We start from the raw sequence: 19,784 nt of genomic DNA on the forward strand, positions 1-19,784 counted from the left end.
TGCTAGGATAACATAAGAAGCACTTTATAAAAGACTAGATACCTTCAAACTTAATCTTCTGAAAATGTATTTACTGAAATGCTGAAACGGTGGAGGTTCACACATGAGCTGTTTGCCTCTACTGCAAACTCAAATAGACAGTTTTTAATATTGCAAAGACTCAACATTTAACTAGAATACTTATATGAAAGCAAATTTCTGAGTACGTAAACAAAAATATTTGCAGAAGCTCATCATTTCTGGCAATATTTATAACGAACCAGTACCAGCGACATATTGTATTTTACCTATGTCATACAATATGTCGCTGACCTATACCTACCCTTAAAATAATTCATCTGTTCCAAAGGCGCTGTTTAAGTAAAATAAGAAGCCGGGGCGTGTCAGCTAGTAAGTATATAAAAATGAATTGCTGAATGTGTTGCTGATCGCAAATCTCAAGAACAGCTGAGCCGATTTCGCTAATTTTTAGGGTTCCGTACCTCAAAAGGAAAAACGGAACCCTTATAGGATCACTTTGTTGTCTGTCTGTCTGTCTGTCTGTCCGTCTGTCTGTCAAGAAACCTACAGGGTACTTCCCGTTGACCTAGAATCATGAAATTTGGCAGGTAGGTAGATCTTATAGCTGACATTTGGGGAAAAATCTGAAAACCGTGAATTTAGGGTTAGATCACACAAAAAAAATTAAATTGTGGTCATGAACTAATATTGCTATTTTCAACTTTCAAAGTAAGATTAATATACCAAGTGGGGTATCATATGAAAGCGCTTTACTTGTACATTCTAAAACAGATTTTTATGCATCATAGTTTTTGAATTATCGTGCAAAATGTCGAAAAAATAAGACTGTAGTACGGAACCCTCATTGCGCGAGCCTGACTCGCACTTGGCCGGTTTTTTATAATGTTCCTTGAAGTACGAGGATGGTTCTTACGGAGAAAATTTTTTGAAAAAACTGAATCGACTGATAGGCGGTACGAAGTTCGCCGGGGCAGCTAGTCCTATATAGGTACCTACTACCTACTAACACGTATATACGCAACAAGTCACACTAGTAGAGTAGTTCAGAGGTAGGCGTAAAAATAGATACGGCATTTCCTTAGCTTTTGCCCGACATTTCGTCCGCAGTAGGTATATTTTATAATTTATAGGCGATAGCACTCGGGAATAATATAGCTATCTTATCTATCACTGAAAGAACTTTCAGAATCGGATCACTAGTTCCGGAGATTACCCCTACATCCATACTTACAAACTTTCTAATAGTTTCTCGTTGTTCTATACTAACATAAGTAGATCTAGGTATATAATATTTAAGACAGAACTTTTAATAGCGTGCCGAATGTAAATCACGCGCCTCGCTGTGCCACCTGTATTTACGCCTTCCCGCGCCCTACCAATTTTATAACTTCCAAAAAGTTGGGCGACGGAATTGTCGCACGCTTACCGAATACCTATTACAGCTGAAAGAATCTTTTAAGCGAGTAAAAAATATGAAACGACCAACAGTTGTTTATTTCCGTATGCACACTGATTTTATTTTTACGAGATGACGTCCACGACTCCGCGTGGTTAAAAGGTTATACTTATTTGAAAAATCCCGTGGAAACTCTAACTTATAAAAATGTCACCTACGTGACTCTCTGTCTTCAAGTACCTAGTCTATTAGAGGACAAAACAAATACAACCATAAACTGAACGTTAATTTTATTCAACAATTTATTAAATAAATCATTTCATAAATACCGTAGGTATATCTGTCTAATATACAACGGTATGAAATAACCATAAATATATAAATAGGTAACACATTTATTTTCTTTCATTATTCGTACTTACAATGGCTTCAGGTACTTTGTTCACAAAATATGAAAAATATTCGAAAAATATGCTAATTTTTTACCTAATTACTTACAAAACTTATAGAAACTAATAGTAGGTAACTATTTATACTAACTTTACTTTGTTACCAATCAAAACATATAAATGTTTTTAGGATTACTGATTACAAGCAAGCAGTATAAAAATTACACACTTCTATACCATTATCTTTAACCAAAAGTTGACACAACATACAAAAAAAATTTGGTCCACCAAGTTAGTCCATTAAAAAATCTGTACTATTCTACCTTTCAGGAATGATAATACTACATAAAAGATAATAAGGTATCTTACATAATATTAAAAAATATATACTTACTATGGAATTACATTAACTTTTTTAATAAAAATAATATTTACATTTAATATAGGAAATAAATAATTACAAATGTATAATTTCACACCAGCTAATATTTTAAGTACACAAAATATACTGATTTTACAATACTTTAAAGTAAAATTCGCTCAAACGATTTTAAAATTAAACTTACAACTAATTTATCTCTATATTCGAATTTATTCTTATTTCTTGGATGTTTCTTATCACCTACTCGTCTCCCCGTTCATTTCAATCTGCAAAATAAAAAAATAGGTCCTATATATTAATTTCTAATATGTACAGCTAGTTTTTCTCATTGAGTCTTATGAGATCCACCAATAGGCTACTTGACACTTTTTTAAAGTTGGTCTTAAATGGTTAATATTTGTGCTATTATATCAAAAAAATTAACACTATATTTTTTTGCGCCCTAAAAACCGTAAAACTTTCATTTAAAAATATATTTTTCTTAGACAGGTGAAAACACTGTCGGCCATGTTTGGCCGATAGATTATCTGTGCTCTGACGTCATGCATTTGTAAACAACAGCATAACCTCCCAAAGTTTAATAAACATGACTTCTATACTAGTGTACATGAAAAATATAGTAATTTTCGTTATTGTATCATCCGAGAATGTAAAAAACGCATCGATAAAGACCACAGGAAAGTTGTGGATTAGAGTGCCCAGTGAAATAAATATACGTAACACGCGAAGACTTGCTTAAAGGGATCCTATATGACTAACGACTTCAACCCAAATTTATTTTTGCAAAGATCACTTTGTTGTAATAACTTATTCAATTTATAAAGAGAAAACGATATTTTTTTACGTTTACTATGAGTTTTTAGAAATATATAAAAACTAGCTTATGCTCGTGACTTCGCCCGCGTGGACTTCATAAATTTCAAACCTCCATTTAACCCACTCAGGGGTGGAATTTCAAAAAATTCTTTCCTAGTGGATACCTTCTCTTTACCTACAAAGAACACACCCACCAAATTTCATGTATCTAGGACCAGCTGTTTAGATGTTTAAGCTGTGCGTTGATATATAAGTTAGTCAGGACTCTAAATTTTATATATATGGATACTACGTTAGTCCCCGCGTGACATAGGGATGACATTTCTTTGTTTACATATTTAATGACGTCACATCATGGCTGACAGCGTTTTCTGCGTTTCAAATAAAAATAAAAACTGTATTTTTTAAAATTGGATTAATATATCCATCCTGCGTTTTTAATAATTGTTATTGATATATTTCGTTGTCTTAAGCAAAATACTATAATAAATAATCATTTATTGGACGAAATTAGATATGAGTCAAGTAGCCCATTTTCTCTCATATTAGCTATAGAATTTGACTGACTGCCATCATCATCATCAACTACCGATGACCTCCACAGCTGGACATAGGTCTCTTGTAGGGACTTCCACACGCCATTGTAATATACTTATTATGTTTAATAGTTTGTATCCATTATTAATCAGTACCCATATTATAAATGTGAAAGTGTGTTTGTTTGTTGGTTTATTGGTTTGTTGGTTTATTGGTGTGTTGGTTTGTCCTTCAATCACGTCGCAACAGAGCAACGGATGGACGTGATTTTTTGTATGGGTATACTTAGATAAAGACCTGGAGAGTGACATAGGCTATTTTTATCCCGAAATATCAAAGAGTTCCCACGGGAATTTTAATCCCAAATCCACGCGTACGAAGTCGCGGGCATCAGCTAGTTTTTCAATATTTTTATAAAAATATTACCTATCTAACAGTCCAAAAAATAGTCAATATAAAAATCGCAATGCACCTAATGAATTGGGAATATCAATAAAATGTACACTCGTGTATGGGTATTATAAACGTAGATTACTTATAAAGCATAATTATTTAGGTGCCAATTGGGTATTTGACTCCAATTTTTTTATTACTTTATTATAAACCAGGATAAAAATAATGACGTAAACTGAAAAAACTAATTAAATCGATCAAATAACAAAAAAGTTATAAGCATTTAAATATTTCTGATTAGACAGAGATAGCGATAGAGCATTTTGACGTCACACCTTACTAATAATGCCATAATAGCTTCGTGCGGTTTCATACAAATTTTCGTTTTGCGAGAAAGGGATAGAAGACCCTCCCACTCCAAAATTAAAATGCCTGTAACTTTGTAAATCTTTGTTGGATTTTAATATTTTTTTCAGCTTACGTCATTATTTTTATCCTAGTTTATAATAAAGTAATAATATTCATTTATTCAATCAAATTCAAAAGTAGGAAAATACCCAATCGCTGTAAGAAGAATTTAACGTCAGCTGTTTATTTGTAACAGAATTTTTCAGACCCTTACCTTGTCCGTAGCTTGGCCAAGAATAAGCGGGGCACAAGGCGCGGTAGGACAGTCCACATTTTTAGTATTAACGCTTCTTCTAACCATCCCGCTGTTGCTATGGGCTTCGGCAGGCAAAAGCCTCCATACAATCGGAGTGAATAGTTCTGCATCCATCTTTGTTTCATCTCTTTTGTCAAAGAACCATCCGACTATAGCACCAACGGTCAATGTTGCGATGAGACCAAGTGGTGCAATCCAATGGTACGAAACTCGAAAGAGGGGGAATACAGTGTTCGGATCCTGTGAAATAAAAGATAAGTATTTAAATAAAGGCATATAATTTCTCTAACAATATAAAGATAACAGTAAAATGCGGTCAAGTGCGAGTCGGGCTCGAACACAAAAGGTACCACCGTATATAACACTATGTACTTTTATTTAATACTAGATGATGCCTGCGACTTCGTCCGCGTGGATTTAGGTTTTAAAAATCCCGTGGGAACTCTTTGATTTTCCTGAATAAAAAGTAGCCTATGTCCTTCCCCGGGATGCAACCTATCTCTGTATCAAATTTCCTCAAAATCGGTTGAACGGATGGACCATGAAAGGCTAGTAAACATACAGATAGACAGACAGACAGACTTTCGCATTCATAATATTAGTATTGATGAATGACGGCCATTTTGAAATTTTCCATCTTGATTTTTATTATTTATTTGTGAAAATTTCAACTCTTTATCTATTACGGTTCATGAGATACAGCCCGCTGACAGACAGCCGGAAAGACGGAGGGTCAGCGGAGGTTCCCGTTGGCACTCTTCGGGTACGGAACCCTATAAACAAAGTTCGAGCCACCAGCAGTGGCGCGAAGTGAAGAACGACCACGCAGGTCACCAAAACTAGGAACAAAATACACCGTCCCCTATTAGAACACTGGAATCCTCCTGTTTTGAAAACTAAGGATTTAGTAATAAGTGATAACGCCTGCAACGAATCTAATAGCACCCATCTACAAGCAATTTTGAGGGCCCAAAATAAAAGCCACCTTAGCACACAATGTCATGTCTAAGAAATATTTTTCCAGTTGTTATTTCACAAAAAAGGTTTTGTCTATAAAAACGAAATACAAATATGGCGTTATCACCACACTCCCCGGGCACTTTCAGTGGAGGAGCTCGCAGGCCAGACATAGACACGGTCCCGGCTAACAGAGCCCCTGCTACTACCCCTGCGATAGCGCCTCGTGGACCCTCACACCAGCACGCCATGCACAACTAAATCCTATATCCACTGAGATACGGAATTATACAGAGTGTAACTAGAACGTGTAGTAGCAAAAACTTAGCGTTAGTGTTATACCTACTACCTAAACACAATCCAATACCAATAACCATTTGCCTCGTTTTGTAGTATTAGTGATTTAGTATTTTTCGAACCCGCAATGTATAGCGTGCAAAACTCGGGTCAATGCCCTGCCTACGACGCGGCATTGACGCCGAGTGGCCTACATACGGAACGTTCGTTGACCTCTAGCATCAGCCGCATGTTTTATTTGCTATGTTATATTATCGTGAAATTTTACAAAATATACCTATAAAATTTTTTCGCGTTTTTTTCGCATTTTAATTTTATGGTATCATATCACTCATTATCAGTACTATCACCTGTCTTCGTTTTTGCCAGCGTTCTGGTTACACCCTGTAGGTCTAAGCAAAGTAGGTACTTACAAAATCATCAGTTGGAACAAATGTGGCGTTAAGAGCACACTCCATGGTCATGTTCAACGGAGGAGCTCGCAGGCCAGCAGCGGCAGCAGCCTGGGTGCCCAAAGACACGGTCCCAGCTAACAAAGCCCCTGCTATGGCTCCCGCGATGGCGCCCCGCGGCCCCACCCACCAGCACGCCATCCCCAGGGTGAAGATGCCGCAGGTGGCACTCGCTGCGATCGCTGATAGGGCAGTTGCCACACCTAATTCAGAAAAATGATTTTTGAATCATTGCATTAGGTACCTACAAAAAATTTCTTGAAACCAGAATATCCGGGTCCTGTAACCGAATTTCAACCCAAAAGAATAAAATAATACCGTTCAAGTAATGGTCTGATGTTTTCGACGTCATGATGCGTGTCGTGTCATTTTTGCAACGCACTGCATCTTAAACGTAGTAAATAAAAATACTACTGGAGCATTGCCAATATTTTTACACGATTGACTGCAAGAAGTAATCAATCATCGTTAAAGAAAGATATTGCATGTATCTTAATTCTTAATGGTTTCGAATTTTTAAGTGCATGTAATACCCTTGTGATATTTATTCGGGGTAAGCATACGTACGGGGATAATATCATCATCATGATTAACCCATCGCCGGCTCACTACAGAGTACGGTCTCTTCTCAGACTGGGTAGGGTTTTGGCCATAGTCATGCTCCCCACGCTGTCACGCTAGCCATGTGCGTATTGGTAGACTTTACACATGTTTGAGAACATTATGGAGAAATCTCGGGCATGCAGATTTCCTCAAGATTTTTTCCTTCACCGTTAAAGCAAGTGATATTTAAATAATTAAAACGCACATAACTCCGAAAGTTAGAGGTATCGCATCGTCCCCGGGATCGAACCCCCGACCTCCGATTAGAAGACGGGCATCCTAACCACTAGGCTAACACAGCTTTTTGGGGATAATATGGAAGCTAGAAATTCACTCACATACCTATTGCAATTGAACTAGCAGATCGAAAAGAAGAACATTCTCACCAAGAACACCCCCAAGCTTCTCAATAACGATCAGCATTACTACGGAGACTACAGCCAAGGCAGCTGTGACGGATCGCGCCAAAATGCCTTCTGTTAAGGGCTTCAAGCGTAATCGCAACCATCCACGCATTATGTCCTCAACGGCAACTAGCGCACATGCGTTCAATACTGCTGACAGTGAACTGTGAAAAGAATAAAATGATTGTGAAGAAAAGAATAGAATTTATAAGTGAGCCCTTGTTTTTATAACACACTAGCTTATGCCCGCGACTTCGCCCGCGTGGACTACACAAATTTCAAATCGTTTATTTTAAGTTGAATTTTCCAAAATCTTTTCTTAGCGGATGTCAAAGTTCAGCCCGATCCGTCCAGTAGTTTGCGCTGTGCGTTGATAGATCAGTCAGTCAGTCAATCAGTTAGTCAGCATTTCCTTTTATATATTTAGACTATTCAACAATATGGCAATATGCCCACAATCTCCTAATATCTAGTTTTATTTCTCAATACAGTATTTTAAACCCAACGAGAAAAATCTAAAAATGTATAAACAAGATATTATTAGCAATAAGCAATTGAAAAATGTTAATTTCAGTTTATAAAATTGTATAATGAATTTTATAATTCATTTGGAAGATTTCACTTTTTTATCTGTTCTACAAATATCTAAAACACATGATACCGTAGCCGCCATGTTAATTTCGACTGTGAAGTCACATGGATGGAAATTGACATGTATTTCACTAAGAAAACGCCGTTTCTTACCAATCCGTGTGACGTCATGACAGCTCATGAACCTAAAAAGATGGCGGGTAGTGTTTTCGCGGCGAAATTTGAATGCATTCTAATTGCACTTGGCGATTGAATAAAATTTTTGGTACTTTATCATCAAATTAAGACACTTCAAAAAGGATAAAATACCCTATTAACCACACAATCTAAGCCCTCTTCAAATTTTGCCTCATTATAGTGAATGCCTTTTTTCTGATGTTGGTTTTGTCAATACAGCTATTCTGGAGCCATGTGTATAGAAGAAAGCCTTGGTCAGGATCGAAAACAATGCCGACTCTTACCCTACCCAGTCATTTACCCTATAATGGGATGCTCAAAGGACAATCATGTACTTTGAAATGAATATTCGTTTCTTGTCCTCACCTTAATCCTGCACCAAAGACTCCAGCAAGGAACACGCCAGCAAGCCCCGGCAGATGTTGTACCTTGGCCACATAGGTGACGAATGCAGGCAGTAGACGGTCGTCGACGAGAGGAACGCCTGCAGGGTCGCAGCCTCCCAGCACCCAGGCAGCCCACGCAGTCAAACCGCACCACACGCACAGGGAAATGGCCAGGATAGCACCAATACAGAATATAGCCAGCGCACTGTAATGATTTTATTGTACTCATTTATTTAAATAAATAAATAAATAAAACATTTATTTTCAATTATCTTGTTACACACATACGATTGGATCTCAAACAATTTGCATGCTTATTGGCGTAAGCATATACAATTTCAAAAAAATGTTTCAAGCTCAAGACCTGGCTATCCTAGCTAGACTTTTAAATCTGTGTTAAGGAAAACCAAACCAAATAAATACACTGTTTTGATAATAAAAAAGTATAATCACTAACGAGCAGAGAGCGAGAATGTACTTACGTAATAGCTTCTTTTTTAGAGGGAAGAGCAATATATCGCTGGACCATCGTCTGGTTGACGGAGTTGAAACAGGTCCAGTACAGAAATCCTCCAACCACGGCACCCCATCCCGTCTGGCGTTCGTATGGTGAAAAGCTCCAACTGTAAAGTTTCAAAATAATATACCATGTACATATATGTAACACTTAGCTTTGAATTAAAAAGGTGGCGGGAAGTGGGTGTATGAGGAAGGCGAAAGCAGGCTCTCCAAAAAGCCTAGTCATGCAGTGGACGCATGAAGCTAATGGATGGATGGATGGATCGATGGATCGATGGATGGATGGATAGATAGATGGCTGGATGGATGGAGTACTATAAGACGAAATCCAAATCGAAGCTTTAGATATAGTTCTACTCGGTGAAGGGGGTAAATTAAAATATAGAACTCCGTAGATTCAAATTCCACCTGTTCGTGGAAAATATTACATGTATCATTTTTAGGCATAGGACATAATATAGAGGCGAACACGTTATAAGATTCATTGGTATAAACAACCTGCACACATACACTGTGGTATTATGTGATCATCTTTAGAAAAAAACAAAGGTCATTGGGGATAAGAGCATACAAAATAAAATCAAAATGCATATTTTTCACACGAATATATTTTCTTGATTTAATAAGTTCATTGACATACTGACTCATGCAAATCACTCTGACTATGTAACAATAATCACATAACTTCATGTAATAGGTACGTATATACCTAATACATAAACTCCCATTCTCCTTTCTCCTCATAGTAAATGTAAAACTTGACCTAAGACTAGAAAGTCGGTTGGAATTTGAACTGACGATTTTTGTTCGCAGCCTAAGGGATGATTTATGCCAGTACGTGGCGGGCGACATGCGGGCGACGTCCGTGCACGGACACAGCACGGTGAAGCATGAACTGCTTCATATAAAATGTTCGGGATGTTCGCGTCCCATAGTTTGTTTCACGCTTTAACATTGTGTTTTGTTTATTTATTTATTTTAAATAGTTGTAATACCTAGCTGTAAATTATTAACTACCCATATCTTATGTTTGGGAAGGCACTGGCCCCTAAGACACGGGATTTAATAGTTTAGGGGTCAGGATTCCAGAGAGTTGTTTACTGTACTGAGTTGTTTAAATAAATAAATATTATATTATAATATTATGAATCCGTGCCTCGTCCGCGCGTTGTACGTGGCACGGCCCGCGCCCGCCACGTGCCGGCATAAATCATCCCTAAACCGTTGAGCAACAGTTGAGTTTTTTATTAAACGAAACAAAGGAAAAAGAAAAATAAAATATATCTCACTTAGACAATTCGAGCCGGCCGGATTCTCTTGCAATACCAAGAACAGCGTCCACACCGCCGACGGCAAGCGTGCCCGCCGCTGCCACCAACAGAACTCCTATAAACATCACACCAGTCTGCACGGAGTCCGTCCACACCACGGCGCGGAGACCACCCTGACAAACAATATAGGTAAATTGATTAAAAAAATCTTTAAATACTTATACAATTTTCTAATTAAAGAAACGGTCAAGAGCGAGTCGGCCTCTTCGGACGGTCGGTTCCGTAACATCGTACTGATATACTTTTTTTATTTTATTATATCGTTTTATTATATTTTGTTGTTGTAGCAGCAATAGAAATACACATTGTGAAAATTTTTACTCTCTATTACTGTTCATGAGATACAGCCCGCTGGTAGACACACAGACGGACGGACAGATGGACGGCGGAGGCTTAGTAATAGGGTCCTGTTGGAAACCTTCAGGTACGAAACCCTAAAAAATAACTGTTAAAACACAGACTAAGATTATCAAAGTGTTGTCGTTTCACTTTCAAGAATCAGGATATAATATAGTAGACGCATTTTAAACTCAGTCGTCGAGTTATCTGTCTGTTTCGCTCGCACTTACCTACGACCTGTAAGTGCGAGCGAAACAGACAGATAACTCGACGACTCAGTTTAAAATGCGTCGACTATAGTATCCATCTAACAATTTAGATCAATTCTCCGAAGAAACCTCTTCGTGTTGGGTATGTCCTCGCGCAAGAATGCAATTGCACGGGAAATACTTATTTAATTGTAGAAAAATGGAAACTGTATAAGGAATACTCACTAATACTGTATACAGTCCGCATATCGCAACCATAACACCACCCACAGCGAAGACATTAAAACCCGTTACTGAAAATAATGGTAATACGGTAATATGGTAATACAAAGTGAAAGAAATTATGAAAAGTAGGTAAGTATAACATAATATTTTTAACAAATACTTTATTAACATAACTCACATTGATTAAATGCTAGTGCAGGAACATACACAACCATAGGCAGGAACAATACCTGAAAAAGAGTAAAATGTGTTTCTGAATAGGTTTTTGGGTCCTACCCTCCTAATGGGCTTCCGAGACGTAGATTTATGCTTGAGCCAAGCATTCTAGCCGTTTAAAAAGTTTCCTTAATGCTTGTGTCAAGCATTTACGTGCCTGATGGTGATTGGAACTATTTTATATTTATGCTTGACACGACGTTCGGACAGTGTTAGAGAAAATGAGAAATGTGCCGTATGCTGGCTCAAGCTGCTTGACGGGCGCATCAACCTATAGGGCGATTGTCTAAAACCTGCATCAACCATTATTACAATCTCAACTGTTCTGATTGACTGAATTTGTGCGATTCTTGTTGCAACAATGCATTGTAGCCAATAGTGAGCGAGCGTCAACCAATCAGAGATGATTGCGATCGTGACAATGTAGCTGTCATTCTCCCGCAATCGCGCAGCTGCTTGATCAAGCAAAACAAAACTACGTGCTTGACATCAAGCCGCTTGACCGTCTCGGAAGTCCTTAACAGATTGTTAAAAAACATTATTTTTAAACATTGCCTCATTAATCCTGAATGCTCAGGTAATTATAAATTTTTAGCTCGGGTTTTCCTGAAACAATTGTCTCGCGGGAAACGTTGTAGTACTATAAGTAGGTATAACCTACGTCATTACTCATTAGAAATAGAATAATGTATATCCTATTGTAGTATAACAGGGATATACAATATACATATATAATAACCTAATCATGTAAGTAGGTAGGTATAATAACTTTTACTTTATTTTTAAAATGGTTGTGACATACAGACAGGCAGACGGACTACCGGATTGAATGAAACTATGCGAGTTTCTAGTTTTACTACGGTTCGGAACCGTTACTACAGCCTAGCAATATAACTTAACCAAGTGCAATTTTTTTATAAAATGACTACCAACGTTTAATTTTACACAATTCACAATGAGGCAGTTTGGTGTTCTCTTTCACGATGGACTTTGTACACTAGTCTTTGTTCACAAGACAATGTTTGTTAATAGTCTTAATACTTACCTTCATTAGACATTTTAAATTACCAATTGACTGCGCCCGGGCACTTTAGTTCGAAGCGTGAGTAAAGTCCAGATTTAAGACCATCCTTGTCCGGCAATTATGGTCTATAAATAATTTACAATACCGAAGCAAAATGAACATATTAGACAATATTCTAGGTATTCAAAGTAAGTATTATATTTCAATACAATTTCGTGATTTTCGCACAAATTGTTCAATATGGACTTAAAACATGTTATGTCACGTAGAGGCTTAATAAGTAGAGTTATTTGTTCTTTATTGTCATAAATGTGATACAGTCGAGAGTACTTTGGACCTGGGACAGATCGCACAAAGCACATTTTTGTCTATCGGTATAACTAGGTAACTACTACTTTTAATTCAGCCAAAGTTCAAGAAGTCGTTAGTCTAGGGCCCTGTAGTTCTAAATACAGTAGAGCAAAGACAAAATACAACCGGTCCAGTTTTATGCCTACTATAAGTAGGTACCTATCCACTATTGTGCAACGAAATGTTTATTTAGTACAAAATCGTTCACGTAATGTAGTTGACCGGATGACCTGACAATACACACTGTGTCTTTGGCCCTCACTACTGTACTTTACGTATACATATAGATCTCTCATATTTTATTCATAAAGCCCTTTAGTATTCCCTTGTTTTAATTTTTTTAAGTATATAGCTGGGTATGTATAATGAGCCGGTTTAAAAATGAGACAGATACATCCAATCCATATCATAGTTCCAATCATCGGGTCCAGTACAGTTCACGATATAGGTATTGCGAATAAAACATCTGACTGAGACTAGAGGTCAACGAACGTTGCCAACGTAAGTAGGCCATTTTGTGTCGATGCCACGTCGTAGACGGGGCATTGAACTGAGTTTTGTACGCTATACATTGCGGGTTTGAAAAATACTAATCACTAAAACTACAAAATGAGGGAAATGGTTATTGGTATTGGATTGTGTTTAGGTAGTATAACAATAACGCTAAGTTTTTGCTAGCGTTCTGGTTACATCCTGTATACACCTGCAATATTTTAATGAGTATAAAATTGCTTACCTCGTCTAAAAGGAACAAAACTGACGCAACGGCGCGGACGTGGCGGTTAAACCGGAGTTCGAGGTACTGCAAAAAATTAAACATGATTGAAAATAAGATAGTAAGATAAAGTACAATATTTATTATTAATATTTCATATAATTGTTTGAGCCAACCCTGATTGGCTCAAACAATTATATGAAGTATGCTCGAAAGTGTCAAAAGGAGCGTAGGTAAACCCCGCGCCAATATCTATGTAACGTGTCACACACAAGCGTTTTAACTTTTAACTATACAATTGTATAAACTTTGCATGTCTGGAGTATATATTCATAATATAAACCGTGACTAAAAAGTTATAATAATACATAGAAGATAACTTATATATCTCTATAAGGCTAAGGAATTTTTCAAATTATACTTGATATGCTAGAGAAGATAGTACGAGTGTCTACTATGTGCAAATTAGGTAGGTAGGTACAATAATATATCTCTCTTATCACTCATTTTGCTTTTCATGGCAACACGCTTGTATTGGCGTTGGAGCCACTTGGAAAAGCTTTTGGACGAAAAAATTGTAAAAACGAGCTACCTTTTATCACAACACATAGCCCATGTTGACGAAAAAGGGAATCATTATCATCATCATCTTCAGCAAACGATTGACGTCCATTGCTGGACATAGGTCTCTTGTAGGGACTTCTACACTCGCCTGATGTCTTCCGTCCACCTATAGTGGGGAGGCTTCCAACACTGCGCTTTCCGGTGCGAGGTCGCCATTTCAGCACCTTGGAACCCTAACGAATGTCTATCGGTTTTTCGAACTATGTGCACTGCCTATTGCCACTTCAGCTTCGCCACCCGCTGAGCTATGTTGCTCTGTTTCTCCTACAGATCTCCTCATCACGGCTTTCTTATGAGGCCCAGATAGTTAGCGAACATGTCTCGGATCTATGTCATAACTGGCAACACGCACTGTTTGAAGAGTCGAAGCAGGGAATGCTTGCTGAGTATTCTTTCTTTTTACCTCATATGACGACGAAAGCCTTAGAGTGCAGAATACTGGTAGATACACAGTGGCCACCACCACACAGCTTAACGTGACTCCGACAATCACCAGCCAGTACTGCGTGCCGTAGTTGTAGATCTCAGCTGGCGTTCCAAGAATCGTTACTCCTGAGACGTAACTATAGACAAAAGAAAAAATACAATAATAGTAGGTATAGCCTAGAAAATGGCCCTTGATTCGCACGTGAAAAGACTTGAGATCACGGGTTTTAAAATAAGAAATTGTCAGTTTAATTCTTTAAAGAATCTCATTATACTTACATAGAATCTAATAAATATTATTTTATAGGAATTTTACTGAGGTGTGAATGAGGTAAAGCTATAGTGATTATCTTTAACTGAATTAAATTACAATGTCAATTAATAATACATTTATGCATCATTACGAGTCTCTGCTACTTATCTATCGTCGTTAATCATAGTCTTTAAAGATAGTTAAGGTTATAGTTATAATAGCTAGACGATGTATATAGGATTATAATAATCTAGACTTTATCTATGTTCTCCTCAATATAAATATTGTAAAGATATTGCACGTCGATAGCAATTTCTATTGTCACAAGGTCATGATTTTTTACATATTTTATTAGCTGATGATATCCACGACTTCGTCTACGTGGATTTAAGTTCTTCAAAAAAATCAAAATCCGTGGGAACTCTTTGGCGTCGTCCTAATACGAGTACAATAGAACGCGATTATACGCGATCATTGCGTGGGTAAGCGATGCGACCATCGCGTGTTCGGGTCATAGAACGCGAATAGGACGTCATCGCGCTAATGCGAATTAAGACGTATGTTTGATCGCGCGTTCGTACGAGTACAATTCGCGCGAACTTGCGATGATCGCACATTCGCGATGTATTTTGCCGACGCGACGCCTTTGATTTCGCTGGATAAAAATTGTCTGTCACTCTCTTGGTCTTTTGTTGCTACGATGTGATTGAAGGATAAGCCAATAAACCAACAAACAAACTCCCTTTCGCATTTGTACTATGGATAGTGATATACCTAAGCATTAGATATCTCCATAATTACCTACCTCGCTATTAATGACATAGCGACTGGAAAAGTGGACATCGCCTTTCCGCCCAGTAAATAGTCTTTGATGTCCACCACGGCTTTACTCCGAGAACCTATAGCGCTGTACCAAACTCCGCCGGCGCAGGACGACGCGCATAGGACCCCAAATGCGACATAATCTCCTACGCCAAAACCACCTTCTTTCATTGTAAACGACATCCTGGTAATCTGTAACAAAGAAAGAAAAGTTATTTACAATAAGTGCAACACTTCACCAGTTATAACTAAAGGTAAGTTATCCCAGAGCCTTCACTACTTGGGAATTTAAGCTAAGACTTTAGACAGAAGAATCTCCGGAACCAACTATGTCATCGTACAACCTGAAAAAAGGTCCCAGCTCAGTATATTAATAACTATGTATGAACAAGAGCATACCGCGCTGATTTTCAGCTGCGATTCTGATTCAGGTCGCACCACGGAATTCTGCGAATTCAGCCTTAAAAGCTTATTTCTCTATGTACTAACAATGTACTTCTACAAATTCGACACATCTTATTGTCTACAGTATTGCGAACTTAGCCCTTTTAAGGATCTCGCATTTTTACAGAGGTTTTTACTGTTTTAAATCCCAAAAAGACGTATTTAGCCCTACTTGGTGAATTGATAACGAACTGATATAACTGTTAAGCTACTTGTTATAGGTACATAATATAACAAAAATCAAAATGGTCATAGAGTTAAATAAATAATTGTTTCATAAGGGTTTAATGTTTAGTACATTCAAATACTGATGTTGAGCGGGTCTTGAGTTCCATGAACTAACTTGATAAAAACATCGCGACAATAATAATATTATGCACCTCAAAATCGATGACTTAGACATATCAGAGACAATAATTTTTATTATGAATCTAACAATACCTGAGACAATTTTTCAGCTTTTCTAACCCTTTTATTCAGCCATCCTTTAATAATTTAAACATATCTTATCTAGCTCTAATTTCAAAGATAAACAAGAGATAAACAGTTGTTTACTTGTCATTATGAACGACAATTTTATAACAACTGTCCTTTTAATTTTGACTCATTTTGACTCTATTGTTGTTAAAAATAGGCCACTCTGCCAGTTATTTTTTGGTTTAGATTAAGGAACGTAGTGACTCTTTTTTGTTAATAATTAATCAACAGACCTATTGAATCAAAACATATCAAAAACCACCAGTAAAACCGAAATAGCATTTAGATTAGGAGTCAATTTTTATTATTAAATCTTATACCTATCAAACATACGGAAAATACTGACGCATTTGCGTAAACTGACTCTCGTCGTCTCAATCAATTTCCTCATGCGATAAGAAACCATTTTTAGGGTTCCGTACCCGAAGGGTGCCAACGGGACCCGATTACTAAGCCTCCGCTGTCCGTCCATCCATCCGCCCGTCTGTCTGCAAGTGGACTGTATCTCGTGAAGAGTTGAAATTTTCACAGTGTGTATTTCTATTGCCGCTCTACAAATAATAAAAATAAAACTACAAAATAGCCCCCATGAAAATTTAAAAAAAAGTGTTATTTCTTGTACAATGGTACCTACGGAACCCTTCGTGTGCGAGTCCAACTGACCGATTTTTTATGTATTTTTGATAGGTAGGTAAGTAAGATACCTAGGTGCTTATACTAAACATTGATCTTGCGATAAAATATCTAGAATCAGAGGTGGAAGTCCAAGGATAAATCGATTACGTACGTAGATAAAAAGTATTGCATAAAATAGGTTGTCGCCACATCACTGGTTGTCGCACAAACAATTGATTTTGAAACTTCAATTTAACAATACAATAAACTACTTAAGTAGATTTAAATAATTTTAATTTTATTGCACATTTTAATAATTAAATTATTTACTGTAACTACGGAATCAGATTATCACCTTTCCAAATGGATTATATTTTTTCGAATATTGCGCAATAGGCTCAAACTTTTTTTCCTTAAACTAGTTCTGAGTATAATACCTCATAGGTATACGGGAATAACATAGATACACTCGTATATAAAGATCCAATTAAGTACTTAAGTGTAAAAGCATTTTATTGGGTCTATCTAAATGATTTCGCAAGGTCAACCGGAATTATTTATGTAGCTATAGATACATACCTACTCTACCTACCCATTAGGTTAACAAGTTTTTATTTGTAAAGGATATTCGCGAGAACATATTAATACGGGAGATATTACGGTGCTCAAGAGTCAAGTGGGTGCACAGTGCTCACACACTGGTGCATTCTCTACTCCCTCACTCTCATAGCTCGACGGGACGGCAATCCGACATGACCAGAGAAAGATAAGTCGGGACCGACGCCTTTACGTGATCTCCGAGACACGGGGGTGACATATCGCGAAGTTCCTAGCTGGTACACAGAAATTCCTGACAGGAAAAACCTAAGTATTTTTGTCTCGGGCTCGAGAATCGAACCCAGGACCTCGTCATCCGCAGTCGACTATAATGCTATCCTCTACTAACGGGCAGTCGGGCATGACTCATGTGCAGTAACCAGGTGTAAGTGCATAATTTTATGTTCATGTATTCATAATTCACATTTTTATCATACCAAAGTGATATCCATCAAAATAGATAAATACCTACCTATTAGATGTAAGCATTGAAAAGTCGTTGAACTAAACGTAGTAAGTATGTAGCCGTAAAGCAATGTAAAGAGGACGGTTCAAAGTCCAAGTGGTCATAATAATATTTGGAAAGACATTTCGCAAGGCGGTTTAAAATGTAATCTGCTATGAGATAAAACTAGTTTTATAAAAATAGCAAAGACCTCATACTACGCTCTAGATGGGTCATTTTGAACAAAATATTTGCGGGCTGCATCTTGCTTTTGTTTATGAGTTGATAGCCTGTGTCATGCTAATTTTGACAGCGTCATAAAAGTAGGTTTTAAATTATTGTTCGGAATTACCCATCTAGCATGTAGTGTTTAGAGGTCCTTGAATAATTAAATTAAAGGTAATTTTGTCCAAAGTTAACAAACTCTGACTTATGCAACACAATGATTTTATTGACGGTCAAACAATAAGAATAACGGTAACCGTAACGTAAAGACCGCCTGTAGTGAAACTGGATAGTAAATACGTATATTTAATTGTCGTTAGGTGCCTAAGCAGCTTAGTTAAGTTTTGATGAAATATCATTATTCGTAAGACTTTAAAGTTATATTTTTTAAATTATAATTTTGTATTATACAAAATAAATAAATTATACAAAATATTATTATTGCCTGCCACTACACCTACGTCACTCCCACCCATGGACAGAATTTATGAGGAAAAAATTACTTAAAAAACCATCAGATTTATGTTTCCTACACAATAGATTTTATGTTCAATTACCAAGTATTAGGTACCTACCTACTTACTACTAGGTACTTCATCGTTATAATAGGTATTTATAAAAAGTCCTTGCTCATAATCAAGACACATTTCTTCGAATCATGTGTAGATGTACCTAGGATACACATAAACAAACCAATCGCATTTCATAACGTTTTCTAAGACATCTTTAATGATTATAACACGTGTTAGAAATCTAATAAACTTGCTCTCATCGTTACCTAAGTATTTCCACGTGTCTACTAACTTATACTTACCTATTTTATTATTACTTAATCAGCAGGAATGTTTAAACTACTATATTATCAAACTACGTACTATACAATTAGGTACCTGTTCGCTTAAATGTTTTGTTTCAAGAAAAACGTGTATGCCGGAAGAAGTTGTGTGATAAATTCCTCGCATATAATGGTGTATTGCCAATAACACAAGGCCACATACAACATGATATGAACGTACGGCAATGTCAACAAGTCTACTCGATACGACTTTCACTTAACATCACTCACAACTCACAGTATCAAAAAAAATCTCGAGTCTCGACACACGGTGCCTACATTCTTCGGAAACTACTTTGAATTTCCCGCGCACACTCCTTACAGATCACTAACGTCATTGTCAGTTGACCACACACGAGCACTCACATCTTTGCGATCGGAAATATACCACACGCGAATTTAATTACGAAAACAACTGCATGAAAATATAATCGAACGTCCGTGACGACATGCGGCCACTCGAGGCGCGAATGTTGTTTAAATGAATGAATTAGGTATGTATTTATTACTCACGTAAACGCGGTAAAATTAGTAACACTTTTTAAAATACGACGCACACATAAGCATAGGTTGCAAATACCACGGAACAGAAAGAACAGGCAAATACCCACAGCAAATAACCAAGAA

The 19,784-nt window shown here is 37.1% G+C and overlaps 1 protein-coding gene across 2 annotated transcripts; it reads right to left on the reverse strand.

Moving 5' to 3' along the window:
• Nucleotides 1–1,696: 1,696 nt before the first annotated feature.
• Nucleotides 1,697–19,753, reverse strand: SLC5A11 (Sodium/solute co-transporter-like 5A11). 2 transcript variants are annotated; one of them, XM_069501399.1, is made up of 13 exons: nt 19,396–19,753; nt 15,503–15,711; nt 14,422–14,581; nt 13,416–13,481; nt 11,267–11,318; nt 11,089–11,156; nt 10,274–10,428; nt 8,948–9,088; nt 8,446–8,670; nt 7,294–7,475; nt 6,266–6,507; nt 4,557–4,838; nt 1,697–2,454 (listed from the first exon to the last, which is right to left on the reverse strand). In XM_069501399.1, the coding sequence occupies exons 2-13, from the start codon at nt 15,700–15,702 to the stop codon at nt 2,425–2,427; spliced, it is 1,803 nt and encodes a 600-aa protein (XP_069357500.1). In that variant the 5' UTR covers nt 15,703–15,711; nt 19,396–19,753; the 3' UTR covers nt 1,697–2,424. The 2 variants fall into 2 exon arrangements, with proteins under 2 accessions (XP_069357500.1, XP_034829134.1); XM_034973243.2 differs by having other exon boundaries at nt 19,213–19,753.
• Between the last annotated feature and the right edge of the window lie 31 nt (nt 19,754–19,784).

The sequence above is a fragment of the Maniola hyperantus genome, chromosome 1 (genome assembly GCF_902806685.2).
Source record: "Maniola hyperantus chromosome 1, iAphHyp1.2, whole genome shotgun sequence".
Taxonomy (NCBI): domain Eukaryota; kingdom Metazoa; phylum Arthropoda; class Insecta; order Lepidoptera; family Nymphalidae; genus Maniola; species Maniola hyperantus.

What these genes read in the sequence shown, in the direction of transcription:
- SLC5A11 (XM_034973243.2), bottom strand. Translation starts at nt 19,284, where the DNA reads ATGCGAGGAATTTATCACACAACTTCTTCCGGCATACACGTTTTTCTT. An exon ending in TGCACTAGCATTTAATCAAT is followed by an intron (nt 11,157 to 11,266) that starts GTGAGTTATGTT and finishes CATTATTTTCAG; the next exon opens with TAACGGGTTTTAATGTCTTC. An exon ending in GTCTTTGGTGCAGGATTAAG is followed by an intron (nt 7,476 to 8,445) that starts GTGAGGACAAGA and finishes TTCTTTTCACAG; the next exon opens with TTCACTGTCAGCAGTATTGA.